This window comes from Oncorhynchus tshawytscha, linkage group LG04, assembly GCF_018296145.1.
Source record: "Oncorhynchus tshawytscha isolate Ot180627B linkage group LG04, Otsh_v2.0, whole genome shotgun sequence".
NCBI lineage: Eukaryota > Metazoa > Chordata > Actinopteri > Salmoniformes > Salmonidae > Oncorhynchus > Oncorhynchus tshawytscha.
Window position 1 is genome coordinate 12,114,377 of NC_056432.1, and position 25,680 is coordinate 12,140,056.

The window sequence follows — 25,680 nt, forward strand, 5'->3', positions numbered from 1 at the left end:
ATTTAATTATCCCCCTGCCTGCCTGTCTGCCCCCACCCAACATGTTGTTTGACTAATGACTGGGCTCGCCTCATCAAGCTCATGACAATGTAAACAGATGGGAGGTGGGGCTGGGCTCCGTGCCAGGCCTCCAGACACCAACGGGCTGAATAAACACTGACATATGCTGTAGCTATTCACACAGCTCAGAGGGCCTCCACGTAAACACTCTCAGGGAATATGGGTGACATCAAATTTTGTGTGAAGTTACCTGATTGTTGAAATTGTTCCCCCTTCAGCGATTTCATTGACATTTAGGCTGTGTTTACACAGGCAGACCAATTCTGATATTTTTTCTCACTAATTGATCATTTGACCAATCAGATTTTAAAAATCCTAGCACAGCCCCACCTCCCATCTGTTTAAAAAATCTGATGTGTAATGATCTGATGTGATTGGTCAAAAGACCAATTAGTGGAAGAAATATCAGAATTGGGCTACCTGTGTAAACGCAGCCTTGGGGTGTGTGTATGTGTGACAGAGCGAGAGAGTAGCTGTTATTTTAAACAAACTGTCCTATGACATGAACTGCCTTGGTTTCAGCAGATGACTCTCCAGATAAATGATGGAACATTAAACATTCCACTCTGTTCAGGCTCTGCCTGGACAAGGGAATACATACAACACTGGTTTTTGTTCATGCTACATTTTAATAGTATAGCGCTTTGAGTATGACCACATTGGGGGCTAAGACAGACAAGACAAGAGAGACAGACAGGTGTGGGCTCACAGTGACATCATATCATCAGCCACCTGGGAGAGTTCCAAATAAATCGGGCAAACGGCAACTCTAACATGACATTATATATTAATGAGGAAACTATTGTAAAATATACACGCAGAAATAAAACTTGTCTATATGCATTCACACCACACGCACACAAACCAGGTTCATCCAATCAGAATCACTCTCTCCAGACGTTGCTCTTGGCTCCTCCAATCAGAAATCAGACATACGGTATGCTCGCTCAACTGACATAATAACATTCCTTCCCTGATCAAGAAGTTGTTTCTCTTCATCACAAATACTGTACATGGAGGGTGTTTCGGACACTTCTGTCTCTACGATCACAAAACTAGAATGTGATTCTATTTACTGTAGCTCTTCCACTATCTACACGTCCCTCTTAGTAATAAAAAGCTTCCATAAAAGAAGATGATTTCATTAAATGTAAATAACCTTTCTCTACTGTGCTGTTGGACCTTCCTGTTCTCCACCTATCCTGTGCATCTGTCTCTCCTCATCATGTATGATGTCATAGTTAACTTAAAAATATGTCAGTGACTTTCTACTAGTGGCTTGTTGTGAAGATAACTTGCTAGTACTTGGCAGTCACTGTCTGTACATTGATATACACATATCAATGTACAGACAGTGACAGACAGTATATTTATTTTATATATATATATATATATATATATATATATATATATATATATATATATATATATTTATATATATATATATATATAATATATAATATATATATATGTATATGTAATATATATATGTCTGTCACTGTCTGTACATTGATATATACACTGTATATCAATGTACAGACAGTAACTGCCAAGTACCAAGTACACATATATATATATTATATGTATATATATATATATACACACACACACACACACACACACACAATAGCTATCTGTGATACATACAGTTGAAGTCGTAAGTTTACATACACCTTAGCCAAATACATTTAAACTCAGTTTTTCACAATTCCTGACATTTAATCCCAGTAAAAATTCCCTGTCTTAGGTCAGTTAGGATCAACACTTTAATTTAAGAATGGGAAATGTTAGAATAATAGTAGAGAGAATGATTTATTTCAGCTTTTATTTCTTTCATCACATTCCCAGTGGGTCAGAAGTTTACATACACTTAATTATTTGGTAGCATTGCCTTTAAATTGTGGGTCAAACGTTTCAGGTAGCCTTCCACAAGCTTCCCACAATAAGTTGGGTGAATTTTGGCCCATTCCTCTTGATAGAGCTGGTGTAACTGAGTCAGGTTTGTGGGCCTCCTTGCTCACACACGCTTTTTCAGTTCTGCCCACAAATTTTCTGTAGGATTGAGGTCAGGGCTTTGTGATGGCCACTCCAATACCTTGACTTTGTTGTCCTTAAGCCGTTTTTCCACAACTTTGGAAGTATGCTTGGGTCATTGTCCATTTGGAAGACCCATTTGTAACCAAATTTTAACTTCCTAACTGATGTTTCCAGATGCTTCATTCAAGATAATTCAAGATTAATTTCCACATAATTTTCCTTCCTCGTGATACCATCTATTTTGTGAAGTGCACCAGTCCCTCCTGCAGCAAAGCACCTCCGCAACATGATGCTGCCACCCCCGTGCTTCATGGTTGGGATGGTGTTCTTCGGCTTGCAAGCCTCCCCCTTTTTCCTCCAAGTATAATGGTCATTATGGCCAAACAGTTCTATTTTTGTTTCATCAGACCAGAGGACATTTCTCCAAAATGTACAATCTTTGCCCCATGTGCAGTTGCAAACCTTAATCTGGCTTATTTTTTTCTTCTTCTGAGGTCTTGGCTGATTTCTTTTGATTTTCCCATGATGTCAAGCAAAGAGGCACTGAGTTTGAAGGTAGACCTTGAAATACATCCACAGTTACACCTCCAATTGATGTCAATTGGCCTATCAGAAGCTTCTCAAGCCATGACATAATTTTCTGGAATTTTCCAAGTTGTTTAAAGGCACAGTCAATTTAGTGTGAATTGTGGAATTGTGATACAGTGAATTGTAAGTGAAATAATCTGTAAACTAAGTAGATGTCCTAACCGACTTGCCAAAACTATAGTTTGTTAACAAGGAATTTGTGGAGTGGTTGAAAAACAAGTTTTAATGACTCCAACCTAAGTGTATGTAAACTTCTGACTTCCAATGTATGACTATTGGGTACACACAGAGGTTTCATAAGACACAATCAACAGCACAGGAGATTAGATTTCACTACTAACCAGGATGTGAATGACATCTGCATATAACACAAGCACCCATGCATTCATGCAAGCGCATAATAACAAACAGACACACACACACACACACACACAAGCTGTCTTTCTTAACAGCTCAATATGAGTTATCCTATAGCATTAAGCAGTACAGTTGATGTTATATGAGAAAACCAGCTGTCTTGTGGTTCTAGTGTTACTGTACAGTACTCTAGTGTTCTGATCAGATTCTCCTGTGTTCAATTCTTCTGAAGTCCCATTGTTCTCTTGTTCTGCTGTTGGACACAGTGTTCTAGTGTTCTGTTGATGCGGTTCCTTAGGTGGTGAGTTTTGGTTACTCTAGTAGCGTTTCTGTTTGGTATCTTATCCTGTGCAGCAGGTGACGGTGGGCATCTTCTTGTTGGGATTTCTATAGAGGTTAGTCACAGACTCCTGGTTCTCAGCCCCATGAACCTGCTTGGTCACCTCTCTGTGTGTGTGTGTGTGTGTGTGTGTGTGTGTGTGTGTGTGTGTGTGTGTGAGAGAGAGAGAGTGAGGAGAGAGGCACACTTCCACTGTATGGGCATTAGTGTAAATATGATGGATGTTAAAGAACACACACTAGAGGGCAGCAAAGCTTTACATGTTGTTCTACATGTTGGTATTATAAGAACAGTTTAGGAAAATATCCTTATCAAACCGTATCCAAAGCAGAACGATCATGGACAGGTAAATATCACTAAGCAGAGAGAGATAACAGATGACTAGGAGCTGGTATATCTTACCTGGCCAGATGCAGCACGGCCTCTATGACATTGGAGCCGTCTTTGGCACTGGTCTCACAGAAGAGGGCGTTATACGTCTGATAGGAAACAACACAACTCTCAATCAGGTCATGGCTAGAAGGGATCCAGCTTTTGTCAGAATTGACTTTTTGTAGCAGGTTTAGGATAATTCATGTGGCAGGTTAGGATAATTAGGTTAAGGTTAGGAAAAGGTTAGGGTTGGCTAAAAGGCTAAATTCTAAAATAATAAATCAACTTTTGACATAAATTTGACAAGAGCTGGATCCCTTCTAGACATGACCTCTCAATCAGGCTGAAGTTTGTATTTATATTTATTAAGGATCCCCATTCGTTCCTGCCAAGGCAGCGGCTACTCTTCCTGGGGTCCAGCAACATTAAGGCAGTTATATACAATTTAAAATAATACATGACATTACATTTCACAACACTTTTCACAACACATTAAGTGTGTGCCCTCAGGCCACTAGTCTACTACCACATACCTACAATACAAGATCCATGTGTACGTGAGTGTAGAGTTATCTGTTTTTAAAAAATCTGATTCTACTGCTTGCATCAGTTACCTGTAGTCATGGCTCTATGTAGTACTGTTTGCCTCCCATAGTCTGTTGTGGACTTGGGGATTGTGAAGAGACCTCTGGTGGCATGCCTTGTGGGATATGCATGGGTGTCTGAGCTGTGTGCTAGTAGTTTAATACATAATAAGCGGCCCTAGGAGCCGAGGAGCGGACCGAGGAGTCTGCCAGACCATGTGACCTGACCAGGCAAAATTCTGGGTCCTAGTTCTAGACTATATTGTAGGGCAGTGGACTCCAACCCCTAGTTACATTAAAATTTTGGTCATTTAGTAGATGATTTTACCCAGAGTGACTTACAGTTTACCCAGAGTGACTTCTAGTTGTACCCTAGAACTGTGTTTTCCAACACCAGTCCTCTGGTATAGCACTCATTTTTGTTGGAGGCCCAAGTTGAATCAGGTGTGTTTGTCCAGGGCTACAATAGAAATGTGTACCATTGGAGGTACTGTTGGGGGTACCGTTGGGGGTACTGTTGGGGGTACCGTTGGAGGTACCGTTGGAGGTACCGTTGGAGGTACTGTTGGAGGTACTGCTGGGGGTACCGTTAGGGGTACCGTTGGGGGTACCGTTGGAGGTACCGTTGGAGGTACTGTTGGAGGTACTGCTGGTGGTACCGTTAGGGGTACCGTTGGAGGTACCGTTGGGGGTACTGTTGGACGTACTGTTGGTGTTACTGCTGGGGGTACCGTTAGGGGTACCATTGCGGGTACCGTTGGAGGTACTGCTGGGGGTACTGTTGGGGGTACTGTTGGAGGTACTGTTGGAGGTACTGTTGGTGTTACTGCTGGGGGTACCGTTAGGGGTACCGTTGGGGGTACCGTTCGGGGTACTGTTGATGTTACTGATGGGGGTACTGTTGGGGGTACTGTTGGAGGTACTGTTGGTGTTACTGCTGGGGGTACCGTTAGGGGTACCGTTCGGGGTACTGTTGGGGGGTATCGTTGGTGTTTACTTGAGGACTGGAGTGGGGAAACACAGTTCTAGGGTACAAGTAGAAGCATCTATAAGTCGCTCTGGAGAAAATTATCTTCCAAATGACCAAAATGTAACTAGGGTTTGGAGTTTCCTTGACACAAGGAAAATAACTTGGCCCTTATGTTAAGTAAAAGTGCTAAGATGTTGAGGTTGAGCGGTCTCACCATGGCCAGTTTCTCTCCGTAGCTGGTGGAGACACAGGTGATCCCGTCCTGCAGAGCCTGCTCTCTCAGGTCACTCTTATTCCCCACCAGCATGATGGGGATGTCGTCCTGGGACACGTCCTGAACAGATATGGACATCAGGTTACAACAACAGTCCCAAATGGCACACCATTCCCTTTATAGTGCACTACTTTGTTTTGATCAAGGTATTTTTTGTTCTCCAGTATTTATAGTGTACTATTTTTTACTAGGGCCCATATGTGTTTTTCCAAATAGCGTATATTCATGTAAGATCAATCTGGCTCGTGAAGCTGGAAAAGTGCATAATTATTATGCAAACTTGCGAGATCAGTGTGGCTCGCATGGCTACATACAGTGAGAGTATACCTCACATTAGAAACACCTTCCTAATATTGTGTTGCACCCCCCTCCCTCCCCCTTCTGCCCTCAGAACAGCTTCAATTTGTCGGGGCATGCAGTCTTCATGGTGTCGAAAGCGTTTCCATAGGGATGCTGGCCCATGTTAACTCCAATGCTTCCCACAGTTGTCAAGTTGGCTGGATGTCCTTTGGGTGGTGGACCATTCTTGATACACACAGGAAACTGTTGAGAGTGAAAAATCCAGCAGCATTGCAGTTCTTGACGCAAAAACAGAGCGCCTGGCACCTACTGCCATACCCTGCACTTACATATTTTGTCTTAGCAATTCACCCTCTGAACGGATACATACACAACCCATATCTCAAAGCTTGTCTCCTCCCATTCATCTACACACTGATTGAAGAGGATTTCATGGAAAGAGCAGGTGTTCTTAATGTTTTGTACACTCAGTGTATAGTGCACAATATGGGGAATAGTGTGCCATTTTAGATGCATTAAACATGCAACACAGCAACTACACACGTAGCGTTATCAACTGAAATACAGTCAAATGATTCAAGAGCTACAACAATGAAAGGATGTGACTTTCAAACATTTCAAAACAAACATTTCAAAATGTCTTGACACCACGAACAATCAATCCAACACACGTGTGTACGTACAGTATCAGTCAAAAGTTTGGACACACTTACTCATTCAAGGTGTTGTCACGCCCTGCCCTGACCTTAGTATTCTTTGTTTTCTTTATTATTTTGGTTAGGGCAGGGTGTGACATGGGTGATGTATGTGTTTTTGATCCTGTCTAGGGGTTTTGTATGTCTATGGTTGCCTAGATTGGTTCTCAATTAGAGGCAGCTGTTTATCGTTGTCTCTGATTGGGAACCATATTTAAGCAGCCATATTCCTTGGGTATTTCATGGGTTATTGTCTATGGTTAGTTGCCTGTGTCCGCACTTGTTTCTATATAGCGGTTTGTTGTCTTGTAAGTTATTTAAGTTTCATTAAATAAGAAGATGTATTCTCCTCCATTCAATGAACATGACAGGGGTTTTCTTGATTTTTACTATTTTCTACATTGTAGAATAGTGAAGACATCAAGACTATGAAATAACACATATGGAATCATGTAGTAACAAAAAAAGTGTTAAACAAATCAAAATATATTTTATATATGAGATTCTTCAAAGTAGCCAGTCTTTGCCTTGATTACAGCTTTGCACACTCTTGGCATTCTCTCAACCAGCTTCATGAGGTAGTCACCTGGAATGTATTTCAATTAACAGGTGTGCCTTGTTAATTTGTGGAAATTCTTTCCTTCTTAATGCATTTGAGCCAATAAGTTGTGTTGTCAGAAAGTAGGGGTGATATACGGTCTACCCTATTTGGTAAAAGACCAAGTCCATATTATGGTAAGAACAGTTCAAATAAGCAAAGAGAAATGACAGTCCATCATTACTTAAAGACATGATGGTCAGTCAATGCGGGACATTTCAAGAACTTTGAAAGTTTCTTCAAGTTCAGTCGCAAAAACCATCAAGCGCTATGTTGAAACTGGCTCACATGGGGTCGCTCACAGGAAGGGAAGACCTAGAGTTACCTCTGCTGCAGATGATGAGTTAGGTAGAGGTAACTGCACCTCTGATTGCAGCCCAAATAAATGCTTCACAGTGTTCAAGTAACAGACACACCTCAGCATCAACTGTTCAGAGGAGACTGTGTGAATCAGGCCTTCATGGTCAAATTGCTGCAAAGAAACCACTACTAAGGACACATTGCTTGTGTTTCTTGGGCCAAGAAACACGAGCAACGGACATTAGACCAGTGGAAATCTGTCCTTTGGTCTGATGAGTTAAAAATGTGAGATTTTTGGTTCCAACCGCCGTGTCTTTGTGAGACAGTATAGGAGAACATATGATCTCCGCATGTGTGGTTCCCACCGTGAAGCATGGAGGAGGAGGTGTGATGGTGCTTTACTGGTGACACTGTCTGTGATTTATTTAGAATTCAAGGCACACTTAACCAGGATGGCTACCACTGCATTCTGCGCTTAACCTGTTTGGGCTAGGAGGCAGCATTTTCACGTTCGGATGAAAAGCGTGCCCAGAGTAAACTTCCTGCTACTCAGTCCCAGAAGCTAAGATATTCATATTATTAGTAGATTTGGATATAAAACAACTCTGAAATTTCTAAAACTGTTTGAATGATGTCTGTGAGTATAACAGAACTCATATGGTAGGCAAAAACCAGAGAAAAAAATACAACCAGGATGTGGGAAATCTGAGGTTTGTAGTTTTTCAAGTCATTGCCTATCGAATATACAGTGTCTATGGGGTCATATTGCACTTCCTAAGGCTTCCGCTAGATGTCAACAGTCTTTAGAACCTTGTTTGATGCTTCTACTGTGAAGAATGAGGGAAGGAGAGCTCTTCGAGTCAGCTGTCTGCCAGAGTGGTATGAGCTGACCACGCACCCTCACGTGAGAGCGACCTGCGTTCCATTGCAATTCTACAGACAAAGGAATTTTGTTGAAACATTATTGAAGATTTATGTTAAAAACAATTCTATACTTCGTTTGACATGTTTCTACAGACTGTAACGGAACTTTTTGACTTTTCGTCTGGACCTAGTTACCGCGCGTCATGGATTTGTGAACTCAAGGCACGAACAACAAGGAGGTATTTGGACATAAATTATGGACTTTATCAAACTAAACAAACATTTGTGGACCTGGGATTCCTGGGAGTGCATTCTGATGAAGATCATCAAAGATAAGTGAATATTTATAATGCTATAATGCTGACTTCTGTTGACACCACAACATGGCGGGTATCTGTTTTGCTTGTTTTGGTCAATGAGCACTGTACTCAGATTATTGCAGGGTTTGCTTTTTCCGTAAAACTTTTTTGAAATCTGACAAAATGGTTGCATTAAGGAGAAGTATATCTATAATTCTGTGCATAATACTTGTATCTTTTATCAAAGTTTATTTCTGTAAATTGATGTGGCTCTGTGCAAATTCACTGGATGTTTTGGAGGCAAAGCCAAATGTAAACTGAGGTTTTTGGATATAAGTATGAACTTGATCGAACAAAATTATTATAGTATTATGTAACATGTTGTCCCGGAAGTGTCATCTGATTAAGATCATCAAAGGTTAGTGATTAATTTTATCTCTATTTCTGCTTTTTGTGACTCCTCTCTTTGGTTGGAAAATGGCTGTATGCTTTCTGTGATTACGTGCTGACCTAACAATATGTTGTGCTTTCGCCGAAAAGCATTTTTTAAAATCGGACACTGTGGTTGGATTAACGAGAACTTTATCTTTAAAACGGTGTCTAATAATTGTATGTTTGGGAAATTTGAGGGAAATTTGAATTATGAGATTTCTGTTGTTTGAATTTGGTGCCCTGCAATTTCACTGGCTGTTGGCGAGGGGTTCTGCTAGCGGAACCCCGTTCCCAGACATGTTAATGACCCAGCACACCTCCAGGCTGTGTAAGGGCTATTTGACTAAGAAGGAGAGTGATGGAGTGCTGGATCAGATGACCTGGCCTCCACAATCCCCCGACCTCAACCCAATTGAGATAGTTTGGGATGAGTTGGACCGCAGAGAGAAGGCAAAGCAGCCAACATGTGCTCAGCATATGTGGGAACTCCTTCAAGACTGTTGGAAAAGCATTCCAGGTGTAGCTGGTTGAGAGAATTCCAAGAGTGTGCAAAGCTATCATCTAGGCAAAGGGTGGGTACTTTGAAGAATCTAAAATATAACATTTTGATTTGTTTAACACATTTACTACATGATTCCATGTGTTATTTCATAGTTTTGATGTCTTTACTCTTATTCTACAATGTAGAAAATAGTACAAATAAAGAAAAACTCTTGAATGAGTACTGTAGGTGTGTCCAAACTTTTTACTGGTACTGTATGTGTATTTAAATGCACACTACTCAGTCACTCAAGCAATGCAACACAAATTCACATGCAGTACCGTATGTAGCATACATCTATTTTAGCAAAGTGAAAGTCAACAAGAATCAAACACACACATGCAACACAAAGCACTTACATGTAGACTGCACATAAAATAGAGTGAAAAACAGAGTGAGAACACAATTTTCCAACACTGGGGTCAAATACTGTACTTGTCACCCATCAAATGACACTCGACAACATGTGCATAGGGACTTCAGCAGGCTTCATCTATTGCATATTGTTGTGATGACAAAACCTCAAACTCTTATACATCAAAGCCCCAACCATTCCAAAGTCACCACATTAAATGTATTGAATGTTTTGTGTTATCTAGTGTTATGGAAGATACTGATTGTATACACTACAAGATGGCTGCCGTGGCGTCACCCAACAGGTGCTACACATTGGTGGTGGATGACGTGAGTTTTATCCTTACTATGTGAAGAGCTTTGAGCACCTGGGAAAGCGTCATATAAATCCATTAAGTTATTATATAAATCCAATCACGTCATTATATAAATCCAATCAATTATTATACAAATCCAATCAGTTACTATATAAATCCAATCAGTTATTATATAAATGCAATCAGTTATTATATACATCCAATCAGTTCTTATATAAATGCAATCAGTTCTTATATACATCCAATCAGTTCTTATATACATCCAATCAGTTCTTATATAAATGCAATCAGTTATTATATACATCCAATCAGTTCTTATATAAATGCAATCAGTTCTTATATACATCCAATCAGTTCTTATATACATCCAATCAGTTCTTATATACATCCAATCAGTTCTTATATACATCCAATCAGTTCTTATATAAATGCAATCAGTTATATATATATAAATCAATCAAATATTACTACCTCGATCATGTCCACCCACTCTCGGACGTTGAGGAAGCTCTTTTCACAGGTGACATCATACAGCAGGAGGACGCCATCGGCTCGTCTGAAGTAGGACTTAGCAATGCTGCGGAACCTGGGACACACACAGGGTTAAAGGTCAACCCAGGACCACTCCAAACATAGGCTGAAAAGAGTAGTTGTGGGGATTCGCCATACTGGAAAAAACATTATTGCAATATAAATTTTAAAAAAAGATGCAGATAGGAGGTACACAGCAAATTGTCCAGTGTTAAATATCAACACTGAAAGTGTATCTGTAGACCCTTAGGATCACACTTGATGAAGTCCATAGGACCAAAAATGGACGGATGCAACAACCATGTCTCTAACAAATACAGTTATGGTTGGTAACTACAATTTATATTAGAATTTAGAATTGACACTAAGCAGTGTGTTAATTTAACACTATTGCAGTGTGTTTACGGGTCCACAGACTCCACAGTGTTGATTTAACACACTGTGTTATTTTTTAACACACACACACACACACCTCTCCTGGCCTGCTGTGTCCCATAGCTGTAGTAGGGTAGGCTCTCCATCCACTACCAGACTCTTCATCTGAAAGTCCACCCCTGAGGACAAACACAAGAGAGTGTTCAAACACACTATTCCAAAGACCACCCCACTGCTAAACATATCTCCTATAGCTGACCCAGGCAGCTAGCCATGAATACAACCCCACCACTGTGGAATACAGCCGGGTCAGTGTTGACTATGTAGGCAGGTGAGAGCTAACACACCCACCCAGGGTGGCGCTGGTGTTTCCTCGAAACTCGTTCTTGCAGAGGCGGAGCAGGAAGCTGGACTTGCCCACCGCCGCGTCACCTGCCAACACCACCCGGTAGGCCTTCTCTGATGTCATATATCCCAGGTCAGCTGACTCCTTCTCCTTTGCCTGCACACACACAGAGAGAGAGAGAGAGAGAGAGAGAGAGAGAGAAAGAAAGAGAGAAAGAGAGAGAGAGAATTAAAGGCACATCTTGACTCAGTCATGCATAGTCAACATAGTCAGCAGTTTTTCCTGAACTAAGTCAAACATTTACACTCAAGTGTTTTACACTCACATTTACACTCACTGTTAATCTCCATACTAGTGTTTTCTACCACATCTCACTGTTAATATCCATACTAGTGTTTTCTACCACATCTCACTGTTAATCTCCATACTAGTGTTTTCTACCACATCTCACTGTTAATCTCCATACTAGTGTTTTCCACCACATCTCACTGTTAATCTCCATACTAGTGTTTTCTACCACGTCTCACTGTTAATCTCCATACTAGTGTTTTCCACCACATCTCACTGTTAATCTCCATACTAGTGTTTTCCACCACGTCTCACTGTTAATCTCCATACTAGTGTTTTCCACCACATCTCACTGTTAATCTCCATACTAGTGTTTTCTACCACGTCTCACTGTTAATCTCCATACTAGTGTTTTCTACCACGTCTCACTGTTAATCTCCATACTAGTGTTTTCTACCACATCTCACTGTTAATATCCATACTAGTGTTTTCTACCACATCTCACTGTTAATCTCCATACTAGTGTTTTCTACCACATCTCACTGTTAATATCCATACTAGTGTTTTCTACCACGTCTCACTGTTAATCTCCATACTAGTGTTTTCTACCACATCTCACTGTTAATCTCCATACTAGTGTTTTCTACCACGTCTCACTGTTAATCTCCATACTAGTGTTTTCCACCACATCTCACTGTTAATCTCCATACTAGTGTTTTCTACCACATCTCACTGTTAATCTCCATACTAGTGTTTTCTACCACGTCTCACTGTTAATCTCCATACTAGTGTTTTCCACCACGTCTCACTGTTAATCTCCATACTAGTGTTTTCCACCACGTCTCACTGTTAATCTCCATACTAGTGTTTTCTACCACATCTCACTGTTAATATCCATACTAGTGTTTTCTACCACGTCTCACTGTTAATATCCATACTAGTGTTTTCTACCACATCTCACTGTTAATCTCCATACTAGTGTTTTCTACCACATCTCACTGTTAATCTCCATACTAGTGTTTTCTACCACGTCTCACTGTTAATCTCCATACTAGTGTTTTCTACCACGTCTCACTGTTAATCTCCATACTAGTGTTTTCTACCACATCTCACTGTTAATCTCCATACTAGTGTTTTCTACCACATCTCACTGTTAATCTCCATACTAGTGTTTTCTACCACGTCTCACTGTTAATCTCCATACTAGTGTTTTCTACCACATCTCACTGTTAATCTCCATACTAGTGTTTTCTACCACATCTCACTGTTAATCTCCATACTAGTGTTTTCCACCACATCTCACTGTTAATCTCCATACTAGTGTTTTCTACCACGTCTCACTGTTAATCTCCATACTAGTGTTTTCTACCACGTCTCACTGTTAATCTCCATACTAGTGTTTTCTACCATAAAGGGTCTGTTTGGGTGTCAAAGGTACCAAAAGTTTGAGCTCTCCTTTCCTTCCCTTTCCTCTCCTCTCTTCTCCTTCCCCCCCTTTTCTCCTCTCCTCTCCTTTTCTTTCCTCTCTTCTCCTCTCCCCTCTCTTCTCCTCTCCCCCCTTTTCTCCTCTCCTCTCCTTTTCTTTCCTCTCTTCTCCTCTCCCCCTTTTCTCCTCTCCTTTTCTTTCCTCTCTTCTTCTCTACCCCCTTTCTCCTCTCCCTTTCTCTTCTCCTCTCCTTTCCTCACTTCTCCTCTCCTTTTCTTTCCTCTCTTCTCCTCTCCCCCTTTTCTCCTCTCCTTTTCTTTCCTCTCTTCTCCTCTCCCCCTTTTCTCCTCTCCTCTCCTTTTCTTTCCTCTCTTCTCCTCTACCCCCTTTCTCCTCTCCTTTTCTTTCCTCTCTTCTCCTCTCCCCCTTTTCTCTCATTTTCTCCTCTCCTCTCCTTTTCTTTCCTCTCTTCTCCTCTACCCCCTTTTCTCCTCTCCTTTTCTTTCCTCTCTTCTCCTCTCCCCCTTTCTCTCATTTTCTCCTCTCCTTTTCTTTCCTCTCTTCTCCTCTCCTTTTCTTTCCTCTACTCTCTTCTTCTCCCTCTCTCCCCACATGCCTTCCCTCTGTCCTGTACCTCATTGGTGATGGCGGACAGGGCTTTGCGTGTGGACGCTCCCGAGCTGTTTCGGCTGACTGGTTCCAAGGGTTTCCAGTCCAGGACAGAACCATTGTCAGATCCGAACACCATCTTGTTCCGCACCTCTGCAATCTGACACATCAACACTAGAGCATTAACGTCAGTACACAATGACAGTTATCACTCACAATATGTGTGCTTAGTATAAGTAGATGAACTGTGTATAATGTCTGTGTGTGTGTATGGCTTACGTCGTTGTCAAAGTTGTCTTCCGCCAGGCCATCTGTGATCCTGGCCACCCTCTGTCCCTCCTCCTCCTCATCCTCGTGCCCTTTGACCTCCTGCTCAGAGTCATATCCGTAGTTGGAGCCGCGCAGCGTGGACATGCCGCTGTCTAGGCAGCTCTCAGGCAGGCTGTCCACCTCGTAGCTATGTCTGCGCTGCATGCCTGGGTCGCACAGAGCCAGAGCTATGGTGTCCAGACCAGGCCTCCGACACCCCAGGGAGCCCCTACCACCACCCCCAAACAGGCCTCCCAGTGGGTCCTCGTCCTCATCAACATCCTCCACACCCGCCTGGTAGAACCTGGGGCAGGACGGACACAACATCCACACAGTCTGCTAGAAACTTTCACCACATTAATGTTTCTTATAAAAAGAATAAGTGATGCAGTCAGTCTCTCCTCAACTCTTAACCAAGAGAGACTGACTGCATAGTATTTATGTCAGTCCTATGATTACAATGAAGAACAAGACGTGCAGCTCTGTTCTGGGCCAGATGCAGCTTAACTGTTTCCTTGCAGCACTCGACCACACGACTGGACAATAATCAAGATGAGATAAAACTAGAGCCTGCAGGACTTGCTTTGTGGAGTGTGGTGTCAACAAAGCAGAGCATCTCTTTATTAAGGACAGACCTCCCCATCTTTACAACCATTTCATCTATATGTTTTGGCCATGACAGTTTACAATACAAGGTAACGCCAAGTAATTTAGTCTCCTCAACTTGTTCAACAGCCTCACCATTCATAACCAGATTCAGCTGAGGTCTAGAACTTAAGGAATGTGGATGTGCAGTGTGTACCTGCACAAACACGCCAGGTTGTTGCTGGTCCTGTCTTACCTGTCCAAGTATGGGGATGAGTAACAGTTGCTCCTGCTCCTCCTGCTAATGATGCTGGCTGGGGAAGCACTGCTATCACGCTGAAACACAACATCCTTGTCACAACTGTCTGGTTCACTGTGTGTGTGTGTGTGTGTGTGTGTGTGTGCATGCTTGCCTGTGTGTGAGTGCATGTATGTATGTGTGCATGCATGTGTGCACGTGTGTGCATATGTGTGTGTGTATATGTGTGTGTGTGCACTGAACCCTCTGCGTTAGTGCAGGAATGACCGTTAGATGAGAGTGTGTGAAGCTGAGTTCTGAGGTTATGAGGAAAGTGAGTCAGGCGTCAAGACTGAAATATAATGTTGATATCGTTGCCTCTCATATAGGGTTCAGATGATTCATCCAACAGACAAGCCCCCAGGACGAGCATTGAGAGATTCAACCCGACATTCAGATCAGAGAAATGATGGGTAGAGGAGGATAGAAGGGGTGTGAGATGAGGGGGTGGGGCAGATTGAAAGAGAGGGATAAAGATGAGAGGCAGGGAGAGAGCGAGGGAGAGAGAGCGTGCTGGTGTTGTTACTGTGGTGATGCAGGTGTATAATCTCACCTTGTTGCTCTTGCTGAGGCTGTTCTCAAGGGACCTGAGCAGCCCATCATTACTGTCATTAAGCTTCCTGTTGGCTGCCCTATAGAGGGGGGAGGAAAAGAGGGAGAGTGAGAGAGGAGGAAGAGAAATAGAGGAGACAGAGTGGAGGGAGAGAAAGAGGAGGGAGAGAAAGAGGAGAGAGAGAAAGAGGAGAGAGAGGAGGGAGAGAAACAGAGGAGAGAGGAAGAAGAGAGAGAAACAGAAGAGAGAAAGAGGAGGGAGAGAAACAAAGGACAGCGAGTGAGGATGGAGAGAAAAAGAGGGAGAGAAACAGAGGAGAGCGAGACAGAAGAGAGAAAAGGAGGGAGAGAGAGAAACAGAGAGAGAGACAGGAGGGAGAGGGAGGGGGAGAGAGAGAGAGAGGAGGGAGGGAAACAGAGAAGAGAGAGGAGGGGGAAAACAGGGGAGAAAGGAGGGATGGAAGAGGATTAGAATGGGAAGGGGGTGATCAAAAGTACCATTGACATGTTGGCTAATAAAAACAGAAACTTTTCAATACTTTTTGAAAATAAGGTTCGTAGTCTTGAAGTGTTCCTGTTTGCGTGTCAGAGGAGCACTATCAGTGTTCCTGTTTGCGTGTCAGAGGAGCACTATCAGTGTTCCTGTTTGCGTGTCAGAGGAGCACTATCAGTGTTCCTGTTTGCGTGTCAGAGGAGCACTATCAGTGTTCCTGTTTGCGTGTCAGAGGAGCACTATCAGTGTTCCTGTTTGCGTGTCAGAGGAGCACTATCAGTGTTCCTGTTTGCGTGTCAGAGGAGCACTATCAGTGTTCCTGTTTGCGTGTCAGAGGAGCACTATCAGTGTTCCTGTTTGCGTGTCAGAGGAGCACTATCAGTGTTCCTGTTTGCGTGTCAGAGGAGCACTATCAGTGTTCCTGTTTGCGTGTCAGAGGAGCACTATCAGTGTTCCTGTTTGCGTGTCAGAGGAGCACTATCAGTGTTCCTGTTTGCGTGTCAGAGGAGCACTATCAGTGTTCCTGTTTGCGTGTCAGAGGAGCACTATCAGTGTTCCTGTTTGCGTGTCAGAGGAGCACTATCAGTGTTCCTGTTTGCGTGTCAGAGGAGCACTATCAGTGTTCCTGTTTGCGTGTCAGAGGAGCACTATCAGTGTTCCTGTTTGCGTGTCAGAGGAGCACTATCAGCGTTCCTGTTTGCGTGTCAGAGGAGCACTATCAGCGTTCCTGTTTGCGTGTCAGAGGAGCACTATCAGTGTTCCTGTTTGCGTGTCAGAGGAGCACTATCAGTGTTCCTGTTTGCGTGTCAGAGGAGCACTATCAGTGTTCCTGTTTGCGTGTCAGAGGAGCACTATCAGTGTTCCTGTTTGCGTGTCAGAGGAGCACTATCAGTGTTCCTGTTTGCGTGTCAGAGGAGCACTATCAGTGTTCCTGTTTGCGTGTCAGAGGAGCACTATCAGTGTTCCTGTTTGCGTGTCAGAGGAGCACTATCAGTGTTCCTGTTTGCGTGTCAGAGGAGCACTATCAGTGTTCCTGTTTGCGTGTCAGAGGAGCACTATCAGCGTTCCTGTTTGCGTGTCAGAGGAGCACTATCAGTGTTCCTGTTTGCGTGTCAGAGGAGCACTATCAGTGTTCCTGTTTGCGTGTCAGAGGAGCACTATCAGTGTTCCTGTTTGCGTGTCAGAGGAGCACTATCAGTGTTCCTGTTTGCGTGTCAGAGGAGCACTATCAGTGTTCCTGTTTGCGTGTCAGAGGAGCACTATCAGTGTTCCTGTTTGCGTGTCAGAGGAGCACTATCAGTGTTCCTGTTTGCGTGCCAGGCGAGCACTGTGATTGGTCAGTGTTCCTGATTTTGTGTCAGATGAGCACTGTGATTGGTCAGTGTTCCTGTTTGTGTGTCAGGCGAGCACTGTGATTGGTCAGACTTACTGTAGGATCTCTATCTGTCGCTCCAGGTTATCCCTTTCATCAGAGAACTCTCTCATCATCGCCTCGTATCTGCACATACATAGTTACTCACAACGTACACATATACTCTCATAACACGTATTACATACACTGTTATAACACTACATAAACACTCAAAGCACATACATAAACTCTCATAACACATACTACATAAACTCTCCTAACACCTACAGTACTACAGAAACTCTCCTAACACCTACAGTACTACATACGCTTCCTGTACTACAGAAACTCTCATAACACCTACAATACTACATACGCTTCCTGTACTACAGAAACTCTTCTAACACCTACAGTACTACAGAAACTCTCATAACACCTACAGTACTACATAAGCTTCCTGTACTACAGAAACTCTTCTAACACCTACAGTACTACAGAAACTCCCATAACACATACAGTACTACATAAACTCTCATAACACATACAGTACTACATAAACTCCCATAACACATACAGTACTACATAAACTCCCATAACACATACAGTACTACATAAACTCTCATAACACATACTACATAAACTCCCATAACACATACAGTACTACATAAACTCCCATAACACATACAGTACTACATAAACTCCCATACTACATAAACACATAACACATACAAAACTACTACATAAACATAACATACAGTACTACATAAACATAACACATACAGTACTACATAAACTCATAACACAGTACTACATAAACTACATACAGTACTACATAAACTCTCATAACACCTACATAAAGTACTACATAAACTCTCATAACACATAAACTCCCATAACACATACAGTACTACATAAACTCTCATAACACATACAGTACTACATAAACTCTCATAACACATACAGTACTACATAAACTCTCATAACACATACAGTACTACATAAACTCTCATAACACATACTACATAAACTCTCATAACACATACTACATAAACTCTCATAACACATACAGTACTACATAAACTCTCATAACACATACAGTACTACATAAACTCCCATAACACATACAGTACTACATAAACTCCCATAACACATACAGTACTACATAAACTCCCATAACACATACAGTACTACATAAACTCCCATAACACATACAGTACTACATAAACTCCCATAACACATACAGTACTACATAAACTCCTCATAACACATACAGTACTACATAAACTCCCATAACACATACAGTACTACATAAACTCCCATAACACATACAGTACTACATAAACTCTCATAACACATACAGTACTACATAAACTCCCATAACACATACAGTACTACATAAACTCCCATAACACATACAGTACTACATAAACTCCCATAACACATACAGTACTACATAAACTCCCATAACACATACAGTACTACATAAACTCCCATAACACATACAGTACTACATAAACTCCCATAACACATACTACATAAACTCCCATAACACATACAGTACTACATAAACTCTCATAACACATACAGTACTACATAAACTCCCATAACACATACAGTACTACATAAACTCTCATAACACATACAGTACTACATAAACTCCCATAACACATACAGTGCCTATAGAAAGTCGACACCGACTTTGAACTTTTTTCACATTTTGTTGCGTTACAAAGTGGGATTTAAATAAATGTAATTGTTAATTTTTCCGATTTATCTACACAAAATACTCCATAATGTAAACGTGAAAAGACAATTCTACAAATGTTTACAAATAAAAGAAATAAATAACAAAAATATAGTCGTTACATAAGTATTTAACCCCTTTGTTTAGGCCGGCCTAAGTGAGTTCAGAAGAAACATGTTGCTTTACAAATCACATAATAAAGTGATATGGAAGTTATAATAGGGGTTGACATGAATTTGAATTTGACCCCTTCCTCTGTCCCCCATACATATAACATCTGTAAGGTCCCATTAGTCAAGTACTGAATGACTACCCCTTTCTCTGTCCCCCATACATATAACATCTGTAAGGTCCCATTAGTCAAGTACTGAATTTCAAGCACAGATTCAACTACAAACACCAGGGAGCTTTTCAAAAGCCTCAAAGAAGGGCAGTGATTGGTAGACGGGTAACAATAACAAATCAGACATTGAATATATCTTTAAGCATGGTCAAGTTAATAATGATGGTGTGGATGATGTATTAAACCACCCAGACACATCAACGATGCAGTCGTCCTTCTGAACTGAGATGCAGGACAGGAAGGAAACTGCTTAGGGATGTCACCATGAGGCCATGAGTGATTTTAAAACAGCTACAGAGTCTGCTTGAAAATCTATGACAAGACTTGAACATTGCTGTCTAGCCATGATCCCCATCACCTTGACAGAGCTTGAATAATAAATTAAAAAATAAATGGCCAAATATTGCACAATACAGGTGTACAAAGCTCTTATGAGACTTACCCAAGAAGACTCACAGCTGTAATCGCTGCCAAGGGGGGTGGATACTTAGCGTATCAAGGTATATTTATTTATTTATTTAACCTTTATTTAACTAGGCAAGTCAGTTAAGAACAAATTCTTATTTACAATGACGGCCAAACCCTAACCTGGACGACGCTGGGCCAATTGTGCGCTGCCCTATGGGTCTCCCAATCACGGCCGGTTATGATACAGCCTGGAATCGAACCAGGGTCTGTAGTAACGCCTCTAGCACTGAGATGCAGTGCCTTAGACCACTCGGGAGCATAGCAGTCCAATTTTTTTCCCGTAATCCAAAAAAATCTATCATTTTTCTTCCACTTTGACATTGCAGAATATTTTGTGTAGATTGTTGACAGAAAATGAAATCCATTTTAATCCTCCTTTGAAACACAATAAAATGTGAAGAAATCCATGTAGACTTTCTATAGGCACTGCACATGAACAGGTTTACATCCTAATAATACTGCACATGAACAGGTTTACATCCTAATAATACTGCACATGAACAGGTTTACATCCTAATAATACTGCACATGAACAGGTTTACATCCTAATAATACTGTACATGAACAGGTTTACATCCTAATAATACTGCACATGAACAGGTTTACATCCTAATAATACTGCACATGAACAGGTTTACATTCTAATAATACTGCACATGAACAGGTTTACATCCTAATAATACTGCACATGAACAGGTTTACATTCTAATAATACTGCACATGAACAGGTTTACATCCTAATAATACTGCACATGAACAGGTTTACATCCTAATAATACTGCACATGAACAGGTTTACATCCTATAATACTGCACATGAACAGGTTTACATTCTAATAATACTGCACATGAACAGGTTTACATTCTAATAATACTGCACATGAACAGGTTTACATCCTAATAATACTGTACATGAACAGGTTTACATCCTAATAATACTGCACATGAACAGGTTTACATCCTAATAATACTGCACATGAACAGGTTTACATCCTAATAATACTGCACATGAACAGGTTTACATCTAATAATACTGCACATGAACAGGTTTACATCCTAATAATACTGCACATGAACAGGTTTACATCCTAATAATACTGTACATGAACAGGTTTACATCCTAATAATACTGCACATGAACAGGTTTACATCCTAATAATACTGCACATGAACAGGTTTACATCCTAATAATACTGCACATGAACAGGTTTACATCCTAATAATACTGCACATGAACAGGTTTACATCCTAATAATACTGCACATGAACAGGTTTACATCCTAATAATACTGCACATGAACAGGTTTACATCCTAATAATACTGCACATGAACAGGTTTACATCCTAATAATACTGTACATGAACATGTTTACATCCTAATAATATTGCACATGAACAGGTTTACATCCTAATAATACTGTACATGAACAGGTTTACATCCTAATAATACTGCACATGAACAGGTTTACATCCTAATAATACTGCACATGAACAGGTTTACATTCTAATAATACCGACAAAGCAGTCACTTCAGCATTCCCAAAGAATCGACACATTCACAACAAAAAAACGAAGTTTGAATGGAACGGGTTCAAAGGCACAGTGTGAAATCAATCTCCCCGGCCTGGTTGCCAGGTCACCGTGTTGTGAGACTCTTTGTGAGTGTGAGTTCACACCAGGATATCCTGTTACAGGCCTGCCAAACATGTTACCACCCCAGGTAAGGCATTTTACGAGAGATTGTACAGATGATTATGCCTCATGCACAATGGGTGTCCAACACAGGCGGCTGGTGGCAGATTCATTGGGGAGGACGGGCACAAAGTAATGGCTGGAATGGAATAAATGGAACGGTATCAAACACATCCAATACATTGTTTCCATGTGCTTGATATCATTCCATTCACTCCATTCCAGCCATTATTACAAGCCATCCTCCCCTCAGCAGCCTCCTGTGATTTCCAACACCCATGTTACAGTAACTCTTTCTGGATTGACAGGGTCTAATATAAAAAGGCCTTAAAATGCTTTGTGTGTGTATCTCACCCCTCCGAGTTGATGCTGTGGTCTGTCAGGTCACTCTTCAGAGAGTCCAGTTCACTCTGCAGGAAGGCTATGTTAGTGTGGGACTGCATCAACTCCTGCTTCAACCTCTGGTTTTCCAGAAGACAGAGATGGAGAGAGAGAGAGGGACAGAGAGAGAAATAGATCAAACGTGAAAGATTGCAAAAGAGGAGAAATAGAGAGCACATGTACTCTACTGTATGCTTATTGTTGAATGTATGGTTATTTTGACACTTGGTTATTGTTGTCCCGTTGACAATTTTGAATCTCATTTTTACATTGTAAATATCCAAAATAGGCTTTGGCAATATGTACATTGTTACATCATGCCAATAAAGCAAATTTAAGAAAGAAAGAAAGAAAGAAAGAAAGAAAGAAAGACAGAAAGACAGAAAGACAGACAGACAGACAGACAGACAGACAGACAGACAGACAGACAGACAGACAGACAGACAGACAGACAGACAGACAGACAGACAGACAGACAGACAGACAGACAGACAGAGAGAGAGAAAGAGAGAGAGAAAGAGAGAGAGAAAGAGAGCAGAAATAGATCAAACATGAAAGATTGCAAAAGAGGAGAAATAGAGTGAGAGAAATAGAGCAGAGAGAGAAAGAAAGAGAAAGAGGAGGGGTTAGGGACAGGAGACATCAGGGTCAGAGCCGGACTGATTCAGCCTCCAGTATTTATGCTGCAGTAGTTTGTGTCGGGGGGCTGGGGTCAGTTTGTTCTATCTGGAGTACTTCTCCTGTCCTATTCGGTGTCCTGTGTGAATCTAAGTGTGCGTTCTCTAATTCTCTCCTTCTCTCTTTCTTTCTCTCTCTCGGAGGACCTGAGCCCTAGGACCATGCCCCAGGACTACCTGACATGATGACTCCTTGCTGTCCCCAGTCCACCTGGCCATGCTGCTGTTCCAGTTTCAACTGACCTGAGCCCTAGGACCATGCCCCAGGACTACCTGACATGATGACTCCTTGCTGTCCCCAGGCCACCTGGCCATGCTGCTGCTCCAGTTTCAACTTCCACCTGACTGTGCTGCTGCTCCAGTTTCAACTGTTCTGCCTTATTATTATTCGACCATGCTGGTCATTTATGAACATTTGAACATCTTGGCCATGTTCTGTTATAATCTCCACCCGGCACAGCCAGAAGAGGACTGGCCACCCCACATAGCCTGGTTCCTCTCTAGGTTTCTTCCTAGGTTTTGGCCTTTCTAGGGAGTTTTTCCTAGCCACCGTGCTTCTACACCTGCATTGCTTGCTGTTTGGGGTTGTAGGCTGGGTTTCTGTACAGCACTTTGAGATATCAGCTGATGTACGAAGGGCTATATAAATACATTTGATTTGATTTGAAATGGAGCAGAGATCAAGGATATGTACAGAGTGATATACAACAGGATGGAAGAACCATCTCACCAGAGTCAGTTTGTTGATCTTCCTCTTCAGGGTTGAAGACTCATCTTTCATGTTGATGTTCTTGTACTGGTCTTCAATCTGAGGAGGGAGTAGACATTAAGTAACACAAATGCTGCTTGCCTTCAGCGAATCAGCATCTTCAGAGGCACAGATAGCAGCATAGATGTATTTTATTCAAAGGCGACTATCCTGAGTTCATCTGATTGTTTCATGAACCAATGAACCAAAATGCTTAATGGGTGAACAGAAGTGATTGGTTAGACTAGCAATTCAGGCAATAGGTGCCAAATTTGAGGTGAATTGTTCACTTTTTCATAAAAGCATGAAACCTGGCCCCAAACTGTTCAAAGGAACCAAGTTTAATACTTTTATGAAAAAGTGAAAATGTATTTCAAATTTGGCCTGGACTGTAGAGGATATCTTTAGAGTGTACTAGATGGAACTGTATGAGGAATAGTCCAATGGTAAACTCACCAGTTTCATCTTCTGGACCTTGTGCTGCAGCTCACACACCTCGGACTCATAGTGCCTCTTCAGCTCACTTAGAGCTGCCTCAGCCCTCTTGGCTTCCTACAGACAACACAAAGGATCAATGGTTTAGCATCATTCCCTCACTTATGGCCTCCACAAGGACTGAAGACACAACTATAGAGGATAACATCATCATCAACTGCTCACACACTGACAACATATAGAGACCACTACTGCCAAGAAACACAACTACTACTGTCCAAATTAACTCAATATTTAAGGTGACAGGTGAAGGGGCAAGGGTAGTTTGGGTGACAGGTGAAGGGGCCAGGGTAGTTTGGGTAACAGGTGGAGGGCCAGGGTAGTTTGGGTGACAGGTGAAGGGGCCAGGGTAGTTTGGGTAACAGGTGGAGGGCCAGGGTAGTTTGGGTAACAGGTGGAGGGCCAGGGTAGTTTGGGTAACAGGTGGAGGGGCCAGGAGAGTTTGGGTAACAGGTGGAGGGGCCAGGAGAGTTTGGGTAACAGGTGGAGGGGCCAGGGTGTATCAAGGAACATGAATGCTTAAAGGAAATATCTGATTTTTAATGTTTTTTATTTGTCACGCTTCGTAGAGAACAGGTGTAGACTAACAGTGAAATGTTTACTTGCGGGTCCTTTTACAACAATGCAGAGTTAAAGATAAGATAAACAATTAAATGTGAAATATAAATATTGGCACGGTGAATAACGATGAAAAATAGCAAGTAAAAATAACATGGCAATATACAGGGAGTACCAGTACCGAGTCGATGTGCAGGGGTACGAGGTCATTGAGGTAGCTATGTACTGTACATATAGGTAAGGGTAAATTGACTAACAGTAGTGTATGTGGTGAGTGAAATTGTGTGTGTGTGTGTGTGTATATGTGTGTGTTGGGGAGTCAGTGTAAGTATGTGTGGGTAGAGTCCAGGGTAGAGTCAAGAGAGTTGGTGCAAAAAAGAGTCAATGCAGGTAGTCCGGGTGGCCATTTTATGATCTATGTAGCCGACTTGTTTAGAAGTCTGATGGCTTGGGGGTAGAAGCTGTTCAGGGTCCTGTTGTTCCAGACTTGGTGCATTGGCACTACTTGCCGTACGGTAGCAGAGAGAACAGTCTATGACTTGGGTGGCTGGAGTCTTTGACAATTTTTTGGGCCTTCCTCTGACACCGCCTGGTATAGAGGTCATGGGTGGCAGGGAGTTCGGCCCCAGTGATGTACTGGACCATACACACTACCCTCTGTAGAGCCTTGCGGTCGGATGCCAAGCAGTTGCCATATCAAGTGGTGATGCAGCCAGTCAAGATGCTGTCGGCGGAGGAAGAGGCGTTGTCACGCCCTCTTCACAATAAGACTGTTCCCAGAGTAGAGGAACGAGAGAGGGAACCAATAATGTCCATATTCCAGGAAAAGGAGCGCTCAGTCACCTCACCACATAACGTTGACTGGGACGCCAAGGAATATCACTGTTGAGTAACTTTACTTGTTTTTAAAGGACTGGGACAGTCCCACTCCTCTTTGCATTGACTCTTTATTAGATAGGACAGTGAAAGACTGACAGAAAAGCTACAGGAAGAAGAAGAAGAGAGGAGCGTGAGAGCGTGTGATGGAATAGCATTCCCTCAGAAAATGGACCGCCAGACCACCCCAGGCCACCCTAGACCACCCCGGACCACCCCAGGCCATCCTAGACCACCCCAGGCCACCCTAGACC

The 25,680-nt window shown here is 42.1% G+C and overlaps 1 protein-coding gene across 3 annotated transcripts in view; it reads right to left on the reverse strand.

Annotated features, from left to right (window-relative positions):
• Positions 1-2,828: 2,828 nt before the first annotated feature.
• LOC112246423 (ras and EF-hand domain-containing protein) overlaps positions 2,829-25,680 on the reverse strand; it is a 35,250-nt gene continuing 12,398 nt past the window's right edge. The window contains exons 6-19 of one of the 3 annotated variants that reach the window (XM_042320329.1): positions 23,954-24,049; positions 23,480-23,557; positions 22,046-22,161; positions 17,524-17,592; positions 15,603-15,681; positions 15,008-15,087; positions 14,137-14,470; positions 13,883-14,017; positions 11,540-11,690; positions 11,286-11,367; positions 10,754-10,868; positions 5,523-5,642; positions 3,785-3,861; positions 2,829-3,489 (exon numbers count right to left, since the gene is read on the reverse strand). In XM_042320329.1, the coding sequence (XP_042176263.1) occupies positions 3,384-3,489; positions 3,785-3,861; positions 5,523-5,642; positions 10,754-10,868; positions 11,286-11,367; positions 11,540-11,690; positions 13,883-14,017; positions 14,137-14,470; positions 15,008-15,087; positions 15,603-15,681; positions 17,524-17,592; positions 22,046-22,161; positions 23,480-23,557; positions 23,954-24,049 (1,638 nt within the window). In that variant the 3' untranslated portion in view covers positions 2,829-3,383. The other 2 variants (XM_042320330.1, XM_042320331.1) reach the window with 2 other exon arrangements.